This window comes from Balaenoptera acutorostrata, chromosome 5 (assembly GCF_949987535.1).
Source record: "Balaenoptera acutorostrata chromosome 5, mBalAcu1.1, whole genome shotgun sequence".
Taxonomy (NCBI): Eukaryota; Metazoa; Chordata; class Mammalia; order Artiodactyla; family Balaenopteridae; genus Balaenoptera; species Balaenoptera acutorostrata.
Window position 1 is genome coordinate 102,850,278 of NC_080068.1, and position 20,510 is coordinate 102,870,787.

At 36.4% G+C, this 20,510-nt stretch overlaps 1 protein-coding gene across 2 annotated transcripts in view; it reads left to right on the forward strand.

Annotated features, from left to right (window-relative positions):
• Positions 1 to 17,797, forward strand: part of RAB28 (RAB28, member RAS oncogene family) — a 92,117-nt gene extending 74,320 nt beyond the window's left edge. The window contains exons 5-8 of one of the 2 annotated variants that reach the window (XM_007167314.2): positions 1,110 to 1,213; positions 5,942 to 6,019; positions 15,487 to 15,581; positions 16,843 to 17,797. In XM_007167314.2, the coding sequence (XP_007167376.1) occupies positions 1,110 to 1,213; positions 5,942 to 6,019; positions 15,487 to 15,576 (272 nt within the window). In that variant the 3' untranslated portion in view covers positions 15,577 to 15,581; positions 16,843 to 17,797. The remainder of the gene's footprint in view (positions 1 to 1,109; positions 1,214 to 5,941; positions 6,020 to 15,486; positions 15,582 to 16,842) is intronic. The other variant, XM_007167313.3, reaches the window with a different exon arrangement.
• The last annotated feature ends 2,713 nt before the right edge of the window (positions 17,798 to 20,510 follow it).

Below are 20,510 nucleotides of genomic sequence, written 5' to 3' on the forward strand. Positions count from 1 at the left end.
AAAAAGCTGCATATTATCCAAGCTAAGCAATATAAATGGGGCTAAGGAATCCCCCACTAGATCAAAAATTTCCTAGAGAAAGATCTCTTGAGCTTACAAACTAAAGACCTTCAATATAATTTTAAATAAAGCCTTTTACGTAGTATGAGAGCATTTTTTAGTTGATAATCAATTGCCACTATTATGTAGGCTTACTAGATTTGCAAATTTACAAGTTTTTACAAGTTGGTTGGGTCCCTTCCTCAGGAAATCAGTTTAAGTTTTTTTTTCCTATATTGACTCAAAGAGCCTAGTTGTCCTTAAATCCTGTGAATATATTTGCCTTATAATTTGACAGCATTGAGTGAACACCCTTATAGGGTCTGTAGTGTTGTAAAAAGAGAAACTGTTCAATAAAAGATCACATTTGAAAAAATTAGACTGTGCTGGATAAAACCAGTATTGGATATGAGTACTGTGCTTTGCTTTAAAGCACCTACAACTCTTCAAGAAAATATATCCTGGCCCATTACTACTTTCAAAATGGATACTTTTAGTTTTGGAAAACAAATGAGCTGTATCTTTGTGAAATTAAACCATGGCTGTAAATAAAGTAAATATACAATGAAATATTGGTATCTTTTAGAAGAAAATTAGTAATGCATTTGTGTAACATTAACGTTTGTAGAGATTACAGAACTATTGTAATTATTAAAGTAATTAAACCATCAAACCAGATATGTTTGAGTAAGTGCATGTTGCAATTAATCACTATGTTTAAACACATTATACTAAGTAGATCTTTTTTGAGTATCATCAATGTGCCTGAAGCTATATAGATAATAGGAATGATAGCCTTCAGTTTTTTGAGCACTTATCATGTGCTGGTCCTTATGCAGTAAACATGGATTAACTCTCAGAGAACTCTATATATGATAGATACATTTGTTATTCCCAGCTTTTAGATTTAGAGACTGAGGCATAAAGAGGTTGAATAAGTTGCCCCAAATTACACAGCTCATATCTAAGCTGGGGTACAGTACTGGAAAATAAGTCAAATTTAAACATGTTAAAAATGTATTGATTAACTAATATTGAATTTTGTTCTCTGTTTTTGTTCACTTTTCTAGTTGATTTGGAGCATATGCGAACAGTAAAACCTGAAAAACACTTAAGATTTTGCCAGGAAAATGGTTTTAGTAGCCACTTTGTCTCAGCAAAGACAGGAGACTCTGTAAGTAAAATAATGAATACTGAATATTACAAGTGATGTTTTACTTTTATTTTCATAGGAAGTATACTTCCATTACTTAACTTTTGGAACAAATTAATTCCTGTTGAAGACATAAAATATCAGGTTAGATATAACATGTTTATTTATGTTCCTCTTATAATTCATTTAACATAATTTCATGGTGATTTTAGGGAATTAAAGAATACAAAAGTTAAAAAGAATATAAATCACTCATAATCTCAGCATCCAGAGATGACCATTCATAACCTCATATGATTCCTTCTAGTCTTATTTTTCTGATGCTCACAAATATTAGTGCTTCTGCCACTAGTGCTAGTGGATTGCATTTACTGCGTGCCTACTTTGTGATGGGCACTGTACTACTCTGACTATCTCTATTTAATTAAATTAATTTATTTTTTCATATTTGACTGGATGTTTATTGTGTAAGTCACCATAACCATTTAAACAAGAAACTTAGAATGATGTTAAAATATTTTTGAAATAGTCCAAAATATCTTCACATATAATTCAGATTTATTTTCCAGCAATCCTAAATGATTATCTCTATTTTATAGAATAGTCTTAGAGAGGTTATGTAGTGGGGGTCCAGGGTACACAGAATAAGTGGTGGAGATAGGATTTGTAAACCTAAGGATTGACATCCCAGGGTTCACCATATTAATCATGCTAAATGTTTATTAAAAAGAAAATTGAGATCATAATATAGAAATAATTTTTTTTTAATTTAATATATTTATCTGTAGAAAATTTTATGTCACTTAATATTACTAAATAGATTTAATAATCCATTAGAGTTAATAATCCATTAAATAAATGTTCAAAAATTTATCCAACCACGTCCCTATTGTTGGGCACATAGATTATTTCTAAGTTCAGTACATTGTAAAATTTTGCAAAATTTCTAATGTAAAATTTTGTCCATAAGCTGTGATGTTTTGATTATTTCCTTGGAAGGGAATTGAGACCTATTGCCAAATTACCACCAGGAAGACTACGTTAATTTATACTACCACCAGCATTGTATGAGTGCCATATCACTGTACTCTTTTTTAACATTCAGAATTTATTTATTTATTTTTAAATCTTTGTCAATTTGGTAGACAAGGAAAAAAAGGTATTTTGCTATTTAAATTTGAATTTCTTTGCTGTTGAGGTTGAAATTTTAAAAATTTCATTACTTATTAACTTTCTGCTTATTAACTGTTTATAATTTTCTATTGCTTTTTAAAATTTCCTATGACCATTTTTATGTTAGGGATAACAGCCATTTGTCATAATTTTTGCAAATATTTTCCACTGCCCAGATTTTTGTTTGACCGTTAATTTTCTTGACATTTTCAACCAAAGGAAGTTTGAATTTTTTTCTGTGGTTTAATCTTTTTGATGTTCTTCCTGTATGATTTCACTGATGGTTTTTAGGCTTAGGGTAAATATTAAATATTATAAAGGGTATTTAATCTTTTGGGGGGGTCAGACTCATCTAAAAATGTGACCTTTTGGAACCCTTTCCCCAGGATAATGCAAACATGGGCACATACCCACATGTGTCATTTAAAAAATATATAATATCAATATTCCTTGATAAATCCATCCGTGGATTAGGCTTTTACCCTCATGTATCTTCCTGGGGGTCTTTTGTCATTTTAGAATTATTTTAACTTCCAGTATTTTAGCTTGTGTTTAACCACTTAGTATCTTTTGTGTACTTATGTTGAACCACCTGTAAAAATCCTCATTGTTTTCTTTTTAAATGCAACTTTGAAATAGTTTGTTCTTGTGAAGTCACTTTAAGACTTGCAGTCATCTCCAATCCCAGGTTACTTCCCTTCATTGCTTAGGGAGCTGAGCTCCTGGCTTACTGTACTTTCTCTAATAGTACCTTTGTCATAATTCTTAGTGATTTCAGTATCTTTGTTTTCCACCCCACCTCAGCCACAAACTCCCATGCATTGTCATTACAAATTACTGCAGCCCTTCTGTTATCTCATATTGCAATATCAGGCATCCTAATCACTGACCATCTTGTCTTTCTGGCTCACACCCTTGAATGCCCTAACCCAATCAGTCTGCAACCCCAGCAGGACCTACAAGACATTGATCCTAACACTTTTTCAATGTCCTCCTTTCATGTCCTCATTTTCCTTTCTTTGTAACTTAATCTCATGGCCAATCAAATCATTACCATGCAAATACTGTCAAGTCCCTTTCTGCTCATTCACTTTATCTGACTCATTTGGATAAACCTTAACCAAGCCCCTGCCTTTATATGGTTACACTCTTGTATTTGAACGTGGTCAGAGAAAAAAACCCAGAGGCATGCTGGAGGTTTCACTTACATTTCACAATAGCTAACCTCAAGTGGGCCCTTAATGCTGCTCAGTAATTATGCATGTCCTTAGGCCATTATCTCTCCCCCTCACCTATACCACTGTTTCATAGCTTCTCTTCTCTCCTCAAATCTTCAAAACTTCCTTGTCCATTCTCTTAGCTGATGCCCTTGTTCCTTATTTTATAAAATATTTGAAACAAACAGAAGACAACTTTCACATAACTCCTGCCGCCAAATCTACCCCAACTCTCCTTCCCACCCCGTATCCCTTCCCATATCTTCTGTCTCCTCCAAGGTTACTATGGATGAATGATCTATGCTCCTAGCTAGGATCAACTCCTCCACTGTGCATTATTCCCATTTCTCTTTGCCTAGTAACAAACATTGCTTAGCAATTCTCACTCCTGCATCATTTTTTTTTCTATCTACTGGATTATTCTATCAGCACACAAAATATTATGACTTATCTTAAATACAAGAAAACTCTTGATCCCACATCTTTAGCTATTGCTTACTTCCCCCCAGTTACCAGTGGAATGTTTTGAAAGAGTTGTCTCCAGTTCTCTCCTCCCAGTTTGTCTTGAGCAGTTCCAGTCAGACTTTTGCCCCCAATATTTCACCCCAAAATGCTCTTATTAAGGTCTACCAGTGACCTCCTTTTTGCTAAATTCAGTGGTCAGTTCTTAGTCCTTATCTTACTTGATTTAGTTGCAGCATATAAAATAGTTGATCACTCTCTGCTCTTTGAAATACCTTCTTCACATAGCTTCTAGAGTACTACACCTCCTGGTTTCCCTCCTACCTTGCTAACTACTCTCTTAGTCGCCTTTGCTAATTTCTTATCTCTCCAACTTCTAAATATTGAAGTGCCCTAGGCTCAATCCTTGGATATCTCTCTTTTTTAAACTTATTCTCTTAGTGACCTCATCTAGTCTCATGGCTTTGGCCAGACCTCTTCCCTGAACTCCAGACTCATATACCCCAGCACTCCTGCTTAGGTGTCTAACAGCCAGTCCCAATTTAATTCAGGTCTGGAACTGAGCTCTTGATATTCACTCTTCAGATCTCTCACAGTCTACCCCACTTAAATAAATGGCAGATCTTCTACCAGTTGCTAAGACCAAGAAAATTTTGGAGTCATCTTTGACCCCTGTCTTTCTTTGACATACCACATCTATCACCAAGTCCTGTTGGTTCTACTTTCAAAATATATCCATAATCTGGTGACTGCTTCTTACCATCTCCACTGCTACCACTTAGTTTCAAGCCTCCATCATCTCTTACGTTAGTGTCCTTGATGATTTCTCTTTTTTACCCTTGATCTTCTTCTATAATGAATACTCAATACAACAACCAGGTTGACCTTGTTAAATAGAAGTCACATCAGTCCACCCTCCATTTCACTCAGAGTGAAAGCCAAAGTTCTTCCCATAGTTTACCAGATTTTACATGATTTGTACACTCTTAATCTCTCTGCTAGTTTTCTTTTACAATCCCCTTTTTCTCTCCATTCCACCACACTAGCTTTCTTATTTCTCCTTGAACATTGACCATCAGTGAACTATAATATATAATGATCTTTGGGGTACAAATGACATAAACCTTTTGGGGATATGTATCTCTTTTTGATTAGGGATCGAAGTTAAATTAGTAAAGTTGTGATAAATATTCAGTAAGTAATCATGAGATAAGTAGGGATAAGAATATGATAGGACACTTACAGAACAAAGACAAGTTATGCATTAAAGTCGGTGACTGGATTCGTATCTGTAGATTTTTGTTTAATGATAATGGAGTATACAGCTCATTTTCTGTTTGATAAAATACAGTAAAGATGATAAGTTTTTTGCTCAAGAGATATGGAGAATTTATTAAAATTGATGAGAACCACAAAGATTATTAAAGAGTTGTAAAGTAAGACCTTTGAAGATAGGCTAACGCCAGATCAAAAGACCATTGTAGAAGTGGCAGCGAGAAACTTTACCCAGGTAGTAAAGTATAGACTAATTTATTTTCATTTTCTTCAGGACTTACAGGAGTTTGTTATTATGCTAGTAGTTTTTTTTTTTTTTAATTTGGTAGCTGTAATTAATTGTCTTATGTTAAATCTTTAAAAGCATAAGTTTTTAAGGATAAACGCATATTTAGACCAGTTCAGTGAAGTGTATGGCTTTTCAAATTATGGTTTAATCATTTAAAAAATTATTATACTTAAAATGTTGTGTATTTGACAAATAAAGCTATTTTTGGGATAACCTGGTTCATCATAGTTTTTGCAGTTTTTGCTGTTTATCACTTTTTAGAAAGTTCAATTTATTTGAAGGTAACTTAAGCACGCCTGTTTTAAATCATTTAAACCTGTTTTTGTTATGTAGGTCTTCCTGTGTTTTCAGAAAGTTGCTGCTGAAATCCTTGGAATCAAGTTAAACAAAGCAGAAATAGAACAGTCACAGGTGATTATATTGAACTGTATATTTTAAAAAATAATTTATTTCTTAAAAGACATTAATTTTCACCCTGAATCCTTTTACATTCATGCATTCTATGTACATATCCCTAAAAGCCTTAAAAATAGATTGTGTGTATGAATCAGTGTTTATTGCAGAAGGTGGAGGATGTTAACTTTTTGCCAAATGATGGAACCTCATTGAAACCTCATTTTGTCCTTTTTGTTGGAAAAATGAGATTAATGCAATAAAAATTTCATCAGTGGTTAAATAATGGGTTAAGGAACTGACTGTATTATTTTGTACTTCTTTATTCAAGTCCTTCTTCCATGATTACTGTACAATATCCTTTTTATATTTTATACAAAATCCCAACTATAATATTTATCAAAGTTTAGTCTTAACTAGTAAGAGTTTACCCCATTTGGCATCTTCCATGTTTGCTTTGGTAAAACATTATTTTTTCTAAAGTCTTGCTCTCTGTTCTTCTCTAAAAGGTCCTGCCTTGTAATGATATTAATTCTTCATGTTATTTTATTGTTAATTTAATAATGGTATTAATTATTGAGGATTTCTGAATTCTTTCACTGTTCGTAGACTGTTCTCTTAGACTAAGAAATAAACATGAATACCAATAGTCAAGCATTTAAAAATACCACTACAATAGCATACCAATTCACATGTTTGATTGAATGAAAAATCAGAGCAGGAGTCTGTAGTTTAAAGTCAGGCTTCGGAAGTGATTTGCTTAGAAGCAACATATAAATTGTACTTTCCCTCAATCTGCTCCACTCTGTCCCTGCTCTATGAAGCTAAAAAGGTATAACAGTCTTTCCCCATCGTTAAATTTTTCTTTAATTCTTTTAGAGTTAGTTCTGTCATGGTCACTCTTTGTGTGTGCATGTGTGTGTGTGTTTAAACAATTTGAGCAGATATCAGTTGAAAATTGTTATGCTGATATGGCTGTTTCTAGAATTTCATTAAAATATTTGGAACTCTGGAAATCTGCTACTTTTATTTCTCATTATTCAAAAGACATTTCAGCACTTACTGTGGCCAGGCACAGTGTTCCGATATTTGTGCCATATAAATTGCTCCCAGACACAAAAATAGCTACTTCGTTTTGGCCTAGGAGGATGGATACAAGAAAGAGAAATTACCATGATTTGCTTGATAGTACTGACCTTGGCAGACCCCAGAGGTCAAGTGATTCCTCTGCTTTTTAGCTTCACTTCCTAAATGATGTTTCTCCCTGGTTAGATAGTCTATGAATGATTATCAACCAATCATAAATGATTTATTGGTCATATAAGTGTGGTTTAATGGTGGATTCAGAGGAGATTTAAAAGAGTTTAAGATGCAGTCCTTGCTTTCAGTGAAGAAAATTAATATATTATGTGCTAGGCACTGTGTTATCTCATTTTACCCTTATAATAACTCTGTGGGGCAGGTGGCACTTCATCATTTTATGGGTAGAAAACTGAGACTGTGGAGGGGTTAAGTAACTTGATCTACTAATCTACAGCTAGGCAGTGGTGGAGCCAGGATTTGAACTCAGGCCTGTCTGATAACAGTGCCCCTAATGTTTCCATTCTGCCATATTGGGGGAAGATTTACTGGGTAGTTTGGAGTAGGGAGTTCAAAAAAGAAGCTGGCATGAACAAGTTGAAAAGCTTAGGTTGTATTTTGGAAACAGAAGATTAGTTTGGTTAAAATAAATGACCATTTGTGTTGGAGTGTGAAGGGAATTTGAGAAAAAGATTATGGAGATTTATGAATGCCAAGTTGATAAATTTTATCTCATGTATTGACAGTGGAAAATAATTTTAAGCAGGGAAATAAATGAAAACAGTTTTTAGATAGGATTAATCTAATGGGATTTGTGTGTGTGTGTATGGATGTGAAAGAGATTGAAAGCAAGGAGACTGGGTTACTATCCTCATGTGATAAGGACCAGAATCGGGGTGGAAGGGAAAGAATGGATGTAAGAGACATTTCACAGAAGAATCAATAGGACTTGTGGAATGACTGGATAAAAGGGAGAAGAAGTCCAAGATCACGTTGAGGTTTCTCACCTGAGGAATGGAGAAGAGGGGAGACCCAGTGATGAGCCCCCCCCCCCTCAAGAGGAGAAGGTGTACTGGTGTGGCACAGGAGGCTGCACTGAGAAGGGAGTGTACATTGCTTGAGCCCCAGAGCAGTGCTCAGGTTCAGTGACAACTCCAGAGAGATGGAGTAACTGGGATACTTCTGAAAGACAGTGTTCTAGGGAAGCTTTATTAATATTTGTAGCTCACTCTTAGTCACAAGAGCCAAAGAGTTACTGTTTGGACTTTAGAGATGGACTTAACATCTGGGCATATTTTAACTAAAGCAGCATCAGATGTGTTAACTACATAGTTCCCCAGCCTCCCTATACACCCCACCTTGTTTGTTAGTGTACCCCATCTTCTTTATTATGCTATGAAGGTTAATTCTATCTTCAGTTTGTTGGTGTTGACTTTGAATTCATTCATTTGAAGATGCATTCAAGCTGCTAGAGCCCTCCATTATTGTGTTTGTCAGAATCCTTTGTATAGGGAAACCTCATTCTCCATTCCTGAGATCAATGAATTTGGTGCCTTTGCCAGTTAAATTATTTATTTCACAGTGGAAACATTTTTGAAAGTTCATTATTTTTAAAAGATGTTTCTAAGAGCATACTTGCAAGCTGTGTTAAGCACAGTGTTTTTTTTAATTGAAATGTATTTGACACAACATTTGACAGGACAACATCTTTCTTGTCCCCCCCATCTCCTGGAAACCACCATTTCACCATTTTATTCTTTGTTTTTACAAGTTTGGCTTTTTAAAATTCCACATATGAGTAATATCATCCAGTACTTGTCTTTCTCTGTGTGACTTACCTCATTTTGCACAGTATGCTCAAAGTCTCTTCATGTTTTCACAAATGAGAGGATGTCCTCCTTTCTCCTGGCTGAATAATATTACATTGTATATATATATATATATATATATATATATATATATATATATACACCACATTTTCTTTATTCACCTATCAATGGACACTTAGGTTGTTTCCATATTTTGCTTATTATAAATAACACTATAATGAACATGGGGGTGCATATACCTTTTTGAGTTATTGTTCATTTTCTTCGGCTAAATACCCAGAGGTGGAACTGCTGGATGGTATGGTAGTTCTATTCTTAACTTTTTGAGGAAGCTCCATATTGTTTTCCAGTGGCTGCACCAATTTACATTCCCACCTACAGTGCATAAGGGTTTCCTTTTCTCCACATCCTCACTAGCACTTCTCTCTTATATTCTTGATGACAGCCATTCTAACAGGTGTGAGGTGCTATCTCATTGTAGTTTTAATTTGATGATTAGTGATACTGAGCATCTTTTCATGTACCTGTTGGCCATTTGATGTCTTCTGAAAGTTCATTTAAAACCAAAGAAGTTCAGATTTTATATCTATAGAGAGTGGGGGAGTAGGGAGGAAAGGGAGGGGGAGAGAGAGAGAGCTTATGCACCTGTTTTCTGTAGTTTTTATGTCATTTGAAAGATTCCTGAGGGAATTCGGTGTCACAAAGTGATAAAGTGTTTTGTATTATTTTATACAGAAGGAGCTAGACTATAGACTCACCCGTTACACGCAAGTTGACGCTATAGTAGTTTCATTTGTGACAAATATTTATAATAAGGTTTTAGTCTTAGTTCCATTCACTGATTATTTAAAGAGATTCTGCTATTTTAATTCTAACCGAGATTATTCCTGTTTGGGAGTCATATAAAGTGAGTTATCAACACACTTGACAAGCTTTTCAAGGAAGGGAAGAGGGAGAAAAGAAAGGGAATGCAGCTTATTAATACAGCAAACATTTTTTGAGAGTCTACTTTGTGCCAGAACACTAGAATCTGGGATACAGAGATGAATAAGTTAAAGTCCTTGTCCTCAAGGACTCCCAGAATACATGAAGGCAGACAAATATGTTAAGTATGCTCTAGATACATTTTTTACGATTCCCAATTAGTGACATTTTCACTGGCCAGTTAATAAACTATGACTTTGTTTGGTTTGAACTAGGTATGCATTAGTTTCTTTTCTTTTTTATTAAATTATAGTTGACTTAAAATATTATATTGATTTCAGGTGTACAACATAGTGATTTGATATTTTTACAGATTACACTCCATATAAAGTTATTTAAAAATATTGGCTATATTCCCTGTGCTGTACATTACATCCTTGTATTTTATTTCTTTTATACCTAGGAGTTTGTACCTCTTAGTCCCCTTCCCCTATCCTGCCCCTTCCCTCTTCTCTCTCCCCACTGGTAACCACTAGTTTGTTCTCCATATCTGTGAGTCTATTTCCCTTTTGTTATATTAGTTTGTTTGTTTTATTTTGTAGATTCCACAAATAAGTGAAAGCACATAATATTTGTTTTTCTCTATCTGACTTATTTCACCAAACATAATAACCTCCAGGCCCATCCGTGTTGTTGCAGATGGCAAAATTTCATTCTTTTTATGGCTGAGTAATAGTCCACTGTGTGTCTGTACGTGTGTGTGTCTGTGTATGGCACATCTTCTTTATCCATTCACGTGCTGACGGACCCTTACATGACTTCCACATCTTGCCTATTGTACGTAATGCTGCTATGAACATTGGGGTGCATATATCTTTTCAAATAGTGTCTTCATTTTCTACAGATATATACCCAAGAATGGAATTACTGGATCATATGGTATTTCTATTTTTAGTTTTTTGGGGAACCTCCATAGTGTTTTCCATCATGGCTGCACCAATTTACATTCCCACCAACAGTATACTAGGGTTCTCTTTTTTACACATTCTTGCCAACTTGTTATTTCTTGTCCTTTTGACAGTAGTCATTCTGACAGGTGTGAGATGATAATCTCATTGAGGTTCTGATTTGCATTTTCTTGATGATTAGCATTGTTGAGCATATTTTCATGTGTCTTGGCCATCTGTATGTTTTGTGTAGAAGAATGCCTATTCAGGTCCTCTTAACATTTTTAAATCTGTTTTTTGTTTTGTTTTGTTTTTGTTGTTTTGTTTTTTTATATTGAGTTGTATGAGTTTTTTTCTGTATTTTGGATATCAGCTCTTTATCAGATATATCATTTGCAAATATTTTCTCCCATTCATTAGGCGGCCTTTTCATTATTTAATGCTTATTTAATGTGGCCTTTTGTTGATGCTCTTCTTCTCTCTGCATAAGCTTTTTTTTTCTTTTTTTAACATCTTTATTGGAGTATAATTGCTTTACAATGTAGTGTTAGTTTCTGCTGTACAACAAAGTGAATCAGCTATACGTATACATATATCCGCATATCCCCTCCCTCTTGCGTCTCCCTCTCACCCTCCCTATACCACCCCTCTAGGTGGTCACAAAGCACTGAGCTGATCTCCCTGTGCTATGCAGCTGCTTCCCACTAGCTATCTATTTTTTTTTTTTTTTTTTTAAGCAGTGGTATTTTTTTTTTTTTTTTTTTTTAATGAGGATCTTGAATCAGATGCGTATGTTTGATTGATTGATTGATTGATTGATTTTGGCTGTGTTGGGTCTTCGTTTCTGTGCGAGGGCTTTCTCCAGTTGTGGCAAGCGGGGGCCACTCTTCATCGCGATGCGCGGGCCTCTCTCGTTGCGGAGCACAGGCTCCAGACGCGCAGGCTCAGCAGTTGTGGCTCACGGGCCCAGCCGCTCTGCGGCATGTGGGATCTTCCCAGGCCAGGGCTCGAACCCGTGTCCCCTGCATTAGCAGGCAGATTCTCAACCACTGCGCCACCAGGGAAGCCCCCCACTAGCTATCTATTTTACGTTTGGTAGTGTATATATGTCCATGCCACTCTCTCACTTTGTCACAGCTTACCCTTCCCCCTCCCCATATCCTCAAGTCCATTCTCTAGTAGGTCTGTGTCTTTATTCCCGTCTTGCCACTAGGTTCTTCATGACATTTTTTTTTTCCCTTAGATTCCGTATATATGTGTTAGCATACTGTATTTGTTTTTCTCTTTCTGCCTTACTTCACTCTGTATGACAGACTCTAACTCCATCCACTTCACTACAAATAACCCAATTTCGTTTCTTTTTATGGCTGAGTAATATTCCATTGTATATATGTGCCACATCTTCTTTTTCCATTCATCCGATGATGGACACTTAGATTGCTTCCATGTCCTGGCTATTGTAAATAGAGCTGCAATGGACATTTTGGTACATGACTCTTTTTGAATTATGGTTTTCTCAGGGTATATGCCCAGTAGTGGGATTGCTGGGTCGTATGGTAGTTCTATTTTTAGTTTTTTAAGGAACCTCCATACTGTTCTCCATAGTGGCTGTATCAATTTACATTCCCACCAACAGTGCAAGAGTGTTCCCTTTTCTCCACACCCTCTCCAGCATTTATTGTTTCTAGATTTTTTGATGATGGCCATTCTGACTGGTATGAGATGATATCTCAGTGTAGTTTTGATTTGCATTTGTCTAATGATTAATGATGTTGAGCATTCTTTCCTGTGCCTGTTGGCAATCTGTATATCTTCTTTGGAGAAATGTCTATTTAGGTCTTCTGCCCGTTTTTGGATTAGGTTGTTTGTTTTTTTGTTATTGAGCTGCATGAGCTGCTTGTAAATTTTGGAGATTAATCCTTTGTCAGTTGCTTCATTTGCAAATATTTTCTCCCATTCTGAGGGTTGTCTTTTGGTCTTGTTTATGGTTTCCTTTTCTATGCAAAAGCTTTTAAGTTTCATTAGGTCCCATTTGTTTATTTTTGTTTTTATTTCCATTTCTCTAGGAGCTGGGTCAAAAAGGATCTTACTGTGATTTATGTCATAGAGTGTTCTGCCTATGTTTTCCTCTAAGAGTTTGATAGTGTCTGGCCTTACATTTAGGTCTTTAATCCATTTTGAGTTTATTTTTGTGTATGGTGTTAGGGAGTGTTCTAATTTCATACTTTTACATGTACCTGTCCAGTTTTCCCAGCACCACTTATTGAAGAGGTTGTCTTTTCTCCACTGTATATGCTTGCCTCCTTTATCAAATATAAGGTGACCATATGTGCGTGGGTTTATCTCTGGGCTTTCTATCCTGTTCCTTTGATCTATATTTCTGTTTTTGTGCCAGTACCATACTGTCTTGATTACTGTAGCTTTGTAGTATAGTCCATGCTAGACTCTTATGCGTCTCAAAAAACTGAGATCATGTATTATTTATATGAATGTTTCCAATACCTAGAATAGTGGTTTGCTTTGAATGAGTGATAGTGACAGGTGTTTCAGCTGTCAAAGTATGTTTACTCCATACCCTGAGCATGATAAACTATGACTTTTGCAAAGGTAAATTTGTTACTACTATCTGGACTAAAACACAGTTGTAGAATTGACCAAATTTATCTTTAGTGTCTTCCAAAGAGTCAGTCTCTACTGCTTATACCTTACCTCAACTCCTAGGTTGCTTTCTTTCTTACCCTTATGGAGAGCTACCATTTCCAGTATCTGCTCACAACTCTTTGACAAAACAAGGGTTAAGCTGGTGTTCAACCACACAGCTCCCTTCCTCTTAGGGCCACTGCATTATTTTCACTCAACTGACTAATAGCAGAGAGTAATTGAGTGTACTTTGTGGCTCCAAAAATAAAGGTGGGTGTTTTGTAGGAAACATTTTCTCTGAAAATGTCAATGAATGAATGACTTGTAAACAAGCCGACTACTGTGAAATCACCTATCATGAAGTTTATGACATGGAAATTATGCTTTTTTTACTCATAGAAAGCAAAGCTCTGAATATGCAGAGCTTTGGTTCTGGCTTCCAGTTCAGGAACTTTGTGCAAAGCTTTATGTCAAACAGCCAAGGCCCCCAAGAAAGATGTTGCCTTGTTAGTTCTGTATTAATTTGATGAGAATTAATGGTGAAAATCCAAGTCATTTATGTTAGTCAATAACTTTGACCAGAATGTCTTGACCACAGGTCAGTAACCTGGTTGTGTTTATAGGATAGGGTTTAAACCATCATTTTGGAGGATTAATGAGTTGCTTACTGATTATGAAAATCCCTTCTCTTTATTGTAACTCATAGTTTGGTGTGAAACAATTAGTTTTGGGGAGGCCAGATGATGGTGTTCAACGTTTCACTGATGTACCCCCCTCATACGTCATGTGGCAGTTGGTAATGCTTCTGTTGATAGCATCAGGCTGAGTGCCTAGTAAATCATGAGTCTTATCCAGAAGTTAATGCTGCCTGCTAGAGAACTGAAGCAGAGCCCATCCAAGGCTAATATACCGTAGTGTCCTGTTCATTCACTCTCAGTTGTTTATCCTATCTTTATAAACATTATCACAAGCAGCAACCTGATTAACATGTTTTTTTCTGTATGTGCTAATTAATAGATGCTATTGTGAAGGAAGATATTTCTGAAATAAAATATTTGAACTCATTAAAAGTGAGGATAGTTTCAAGTCCAAAAAATTGGGGAAGGGTGTTATCTCTATCATATTTGGCATATGTGGTCTTTTCATCTTAAGGGTTATAGCAATCAAAAAACCTAACTAGTTTTGATTCTTTATTTAGCAAAACTCTTAGATATTTGAAAACAACAGCTGTTGTGCTTAAATATTGTATGTCAGAATTTTTTTTTTTAATGATAGAAAAGTGTGTTTTGAACTTATTTATTTCTGTATGGAATTTGGAAACATGTAGGTTAGGGTTGTGTGAGGGGTGGGGGAATGAGCTTCAAAAGAAAGTCTTTGAAAAGTAATAAATATTATTAAATATAAAAATTGTAAATAACATATAGCTTCCTCTGATTTATGCATCCTCTCCCCACCTTCAAAGAAAATGAATCACTCCTTCTTCTTTGTTCCCACAACATATTTTTAAGTCCACTAGTAAAGCACTTATCTGGTATGACAATTAGCTGTGTACATGTTCTCTTTCCATTAGGTCCATAGCAACTTATGAACAAGTCCTGTGTAATTCATCATTTGTTCCTAGTATAGAGCAACTGGCACATAGTAGATCCTCAGTAATGTTTGTAAAAAGAAATTGAATTGGGACCTTGGCTGCACTTTAGCATAGAAAAGCCCCCAAATGCTTTGTTGCCCTCTGAAATATTGGGCATTATATATATTATGTGTAATTGTGATATCAAAAATAGAACCCACAGCTTCTCTGAGAGGTTCAGTAGACATGTCTGTTTCAGTAATTAAATAGAATTGTAGAGAATAATGTTTCTTGGATCTTTGTTCATTTTCTTTACTTTTATATGCATATATTTTGCTGTTTCTTTTGTGACATGTTTAAATTTATGTGTGTATTTCTTTTTCTACTTTGGTGTTTGTTCCCTTCTATTTTCAGTCATTGAACAAACTTTCAATTTTTTCTTTCTTTTTTTTCCTCTTTCTTCTGCATCTTGTTTATGTTGTACGGAATTGACAGCATATTGTCAGGGCAGAAATAGTGAAGTACCCGGAAGAAGATAATCAACATACCAACTCTGCTCAGAGTAGAATCTGTTCAGTACAGTAGTGCAGGTATTAATTGATAAACTCTTGCAATTTGGGGGAGGAGGGTGGGGAGAACTAGTGAATGCTGTCTTGTTCTTTATTCTTTATGAATAGAGAAGTTCAAATGATTATTGTACATTATTGGGAATTAATATTGCATAAGTCCTGGTTTAGAACTTTGAAAAATTGATCCTTTGCTGGGAGACTTATGACTTACACAAGGAATTGGGAAAAAATTAAAGTAATATTTCAGTTACTTTCAAATGTATTTGTCTTTATGGTTGTGTTTATTACATGTGCAGTGAAGTGGAGAATTGAGGCAGTTATTTTATTATTCATTCCTTACCATTTTTTCTTGAACTAGCCTGGTAATTGAAAGAGTATTTTTAAAATTTGCCTTGAGTTACCCTTCTTTGTCTGCTTGTGTGTGCAGTTAGTAAAAGAGTTGAAAACAGTAAAGGATTTGTTTTACTTTAAATAATTACTTAGAGATGAATGTTAGGGCATATTGCTAAATTCATTGTTTAAGATATTCCTTGAAGTGTGTGTTAGAAGGAAGGAAGGAAGAGTTAAAAGTGTCTTTTGGTTTAAATTATTTTAAAAACATGAATATGAGGTAATGTTCTAACTTTCTCATTATTCTATATTTTGTTAGAGTCATTATTCATAACCAATAGTGAGCTATTTGGAAGTAAGTTAGGGATTTGGGAGAACAGTTTTAAAAATTGGGTTGCTTAAAACATTTCTTCTTTATATGTAACTTCTCTTTGACATTTATATCTCTTTTCACTAACTCACAAATTGATAAACATTCTTTAAAAAGTTATGACTGGATATAATGATTTATGGAAATATTAATAAATAATGATATTCTTTGAAATGGTGAGGTCTTATCTATGAATTAAGATATATAAATGATTAATTTTAATTCCTTTGCTTTAAATTATAACCAGGGCTTAATTTTTCATATTGATTTGCCAATTTTTTATTAGACTTGTGGTAACCTCAAGTTATTATTGTCATAAAACCAGAAAAGACTCAGTAAAAGAAATGCTATTACATCCTTAACAGAATTACCCCTGCCCCGCTGCTCCCTCACCCTCCAGCAAAGTGTATCCCATCTTGACCTTAGTTGGTCCTGGCTGGTTCTTTTAATATCAGCTCCTGCTTCATTTATGATGTCTATCATCAGGAGTTCACCAAAGTTCAGATAATAAAAATATGCTTTAAGGAGCTCTTTCTAAATGTTCTGATGTCCTGATAATAACTTTGTTTTCTTTTATGACAGAGGGTGGTGAAGGCAGATATTGTAAACTACAACCAGGAACCTATGTCAAGAACTGTTAACCCTCCTAGAAGCTCTATGTGTGCAGTTCAGTGAGCTCATTTTTCTTCTGTATTGATAGTTCTGGCTGCCCTTCGCCTCTGTGTGGGCTCGAGGACCTCTAGGAACTTGTTTTATCAGTGACCATCTCTGTAGTTCAGTTAACGCTTTCCTCTCAACTCGCTTCATCATTGCGTGTTGCCTCAGCCGCAGGCAGCTCCTTGGACTGGAAAGAATTCAACTTTGGGACCACACACTTTGAATTCAAAATGGAAAGCCCGTTCTCTGGAATGAGACTGCTTCATTGAAAAAGAATAATGTTGGTTCTCTTTATGTCCTCACTTCTTTTTTCCCTGATGTAAGTTGTTTTAAACAAATATGAAAACTATCCAAGTCTTGATCATCAGCCAGGATTTTGCCACAGCACAGTTTCATACTCTTATCTGAACTCATACCTGGCAAAGTATGCTTCAGAGCGCAAACATTTAAACGAGTAATATATTTTATCTACAGATACTTAAGAAGGCATTCTTCTGCTGTCTATTGTGAGTGAAAATAGATAAAGCTGTATCTAACTGAAAATGCTTGAAATAAAGCTATAATAGAAATATTTTTTTCATTTTTTAAAAAAGAGCCTAAATTCTTTATATTTTAGCTGTAGCTCACAAAGTAGTGAGTATTGGATATTGTATTTTTATTATTGTATCATGATCATTACGTGTTGTGTAATACTCAGGTTAGATGGCTTTGTGAATTCTGATGAACGTTCAGCTGATGCTCCATGTGGACTTTCTCCTGCCAGCTGTGTAAGAGTGCTTCCAGAATGAATTATGATGATTGTTGGATCATTGTGGATCAGACTGTACCTGATGTTCAGATGTTTTTCTCCTGCAAATAAATTTATTTAAATTACCTTGGGGGGAGAATTTTCTTTCAGCCATCTTCCCTTTAGTTACAGAAAAACAAGGTGTTTTTGGATACAAATCAGCGATCGTGTGAAGTTTAATAAACATTCAGTCACGTAGAGTTGTTAGGGTATTTGTTGGACTGGTTAAAATCCAGACCCCGTAGCCTGGCATTTCAGGAGCTCCATATCAGCGGCATCCTACCCCCCTAGCTTTTCTCATGCTGCTCTTTTGTGTACTGCCTGCCTCTGTGCCAGTGGAGCCATGGCTCACTCCTGTGTGACTGATGCTTTCTGATGCTCTGCCTTCCTGTCTTTGCTGCACAGGTCCCTCTGCCTGGAATTCCTTCCCCCTCTCCAAATGTCTGCCTTCTGTCAGTCAGCCTTTAGACACCATGAGGGCAGGGCTCTCTCTGTCTTGGTAACAGTTGTGTTGCGTTGTTTGTGCGCAGGCACAGCGCCTGGCTGGCATATGGGTGTTGTGTATTGGCCACATCGAGACGGGATGAATGCTGCTCCTCTGCAAAACCCCTCCTGTCTCCACAGCTGCAGATGCCACGTGAGCACCTCTTGGATGGCCATTACACCTTCCAGCCTTGGATCACAGTTATTTGTGTCCTTGTGTTATATTGTTCATAGACCATGAGCTTATTGAAGGACAGTCCTGGGTCTCTTTTTTCTCACGTCCTTCAGGAGTGCCTATCAGGGTGCGTTCCTCATAGGAGACTTGCCAGAGGTGTGTGTAGAAATTTTGGACATTTAATTTTACAGCTGTAAGGGATTTTAGAAAACTTGTTATTTCACATCTTGTGTGGCTAAGGAAACCGAAGTCTGGAGAGAAAAAGGAACTTGCCAGAGGTGGGGAAGCCCCTGGTGGTTCTGGCGCTCCCTGCTGTCCCAGGACCTGGGCAGGGGCAGGCGGGGCCATGAGCTGCTCTGGTATAATCATGTTAAAAAAAAAAGAAAAAAAAGGAACTTGCAAGAGGTCATGGAATCACAGAGGTAGACCCCATAGGAGATCTTCTGTCTCTCGGCCAGGGTGACACTTTTTCAAGAGTGGTTTGAAATTTAAGAAATTTAAAAATTGTGACTGCTGTACTTGTTAGACATTGAGTCCAGTCTTTCATTACTTTGATTTCTGTATTTTCATTTTATAGCAACTAAGCAGCCTTTTTAAGCCTTTCAAGGTGGCATGCCCTTCAAGATAGTTCAGTTTATCCTTCCTTTCAACATCTTTCTAATATATGCTGGTCAGTCTGCTAGGGCCTTTAGCAGAATATAAAGTTGAGTAAAAGATTTCAACCCTCAAGGGCCCTACAGTCTAGCGGGAGAGATGTTTGTTATTGTTGCTGCTGTTTTAAAGCTGTGACTGATTGAGGTCTACTACTGAACTAAACTTACCCAAGGCTTTACATTCAGTAAGGGGTGAGGCCATGCCCTTTTGATCATTTCATGTCATTTATATATGTATGTGAAAATTTGAAGAGTTTTCAAAAGTTCTTTTTTTTCAGTCCCAATTATTGCAGTACTAAAAGGTCTAACTTAACACATATATATGATTGCACAGGCATCTGGAGAAGGCTGAGGGAAATTATATAAGATCTATGATCAGGCCAAAATACTTTAGTTATGTGTTTATAAAGTCAGAGCCCCGAATGGGCCTGAACGGAGCAGGCAAGAGAATGGCCTTTGTGGGCTTGCTCTGTCCGGGACATTTCCAGGCACTTACCACATGAGCTATTATATTTTCACACCGATCTATGAGAAGGTTATCACTGTTCCTGTCATGCACATGAGGACGTTGAAGTGGGAAGTGAGTGATTACACCAAGTCCCTCTTCGAGTAAGTGGTAAAGCCAGGATCCACACAAACCATTTCTGAGATGGGATGGACTAGGCTGGGTACCGAATTAGGTTGCCTTCCATTTGTGAAGATCACCGTTGACCTTCCTGGGGGTTGACCAGGCCTGGGTGTTATGTTGTTCTTTTGAGAAGTGGTGATGGCCAGCGCTGGCCATCACCACTTTCTCACACCGACCACCTAGACCAGCAAGCTGTGTGTCCAGAGAGGCTAGTGGTTGTAAATTTGCCCTCTGATCACTGAGGTAAGGACAGAAAAATGCCTCCCCTGCCTTTGGTCTCATTGGTTTTATGTCTCTCCCCTCTAAGCTTGACCAGTCATGGAGAGCCTTTTGGCTCAAGGAAAGCAAGCACAGTGAACATGCAATAGAGCATATGGCCAAAGCAGATTTCTGAATTCCATATTACAATTTTCCCCATACCTCGGGTTTTATTTTTGAAACAAAAACGTAGGATTCATGCTTATTTTACTTTGACTGTTACCTCTCCTGTCTACAGTTTTTAATTTAAAAAATTACAAGTCTTTCCATCTAGTTTTAGGCACTTTGTCTCCTGAAGACGCATGCTATAAAGTTTCAAACACATTGTGGTCACTTCTGCTTATTGAACTTTTGAAAACACAAAAGTTTTCAGCCAGAACTGGTCATTGGATGCTGCCTTTCAAATGCACCCTCTATTATGTGTGGCAAACCACTCTGGAGTGGTTTTTGGAGTGGCCCAAAGAACTCCTCCTGTGACTGCTTTATTATTCCAGGAGGAGGTAAGCCAGGGCGCTTTAAAGTCGATCACTGAAACAATGTGATGGGGCATAATAATTTGTGTGCCGTTTAAAAATAGAAAAGTTTTCTGGCCATAACCCATTCTGGTGA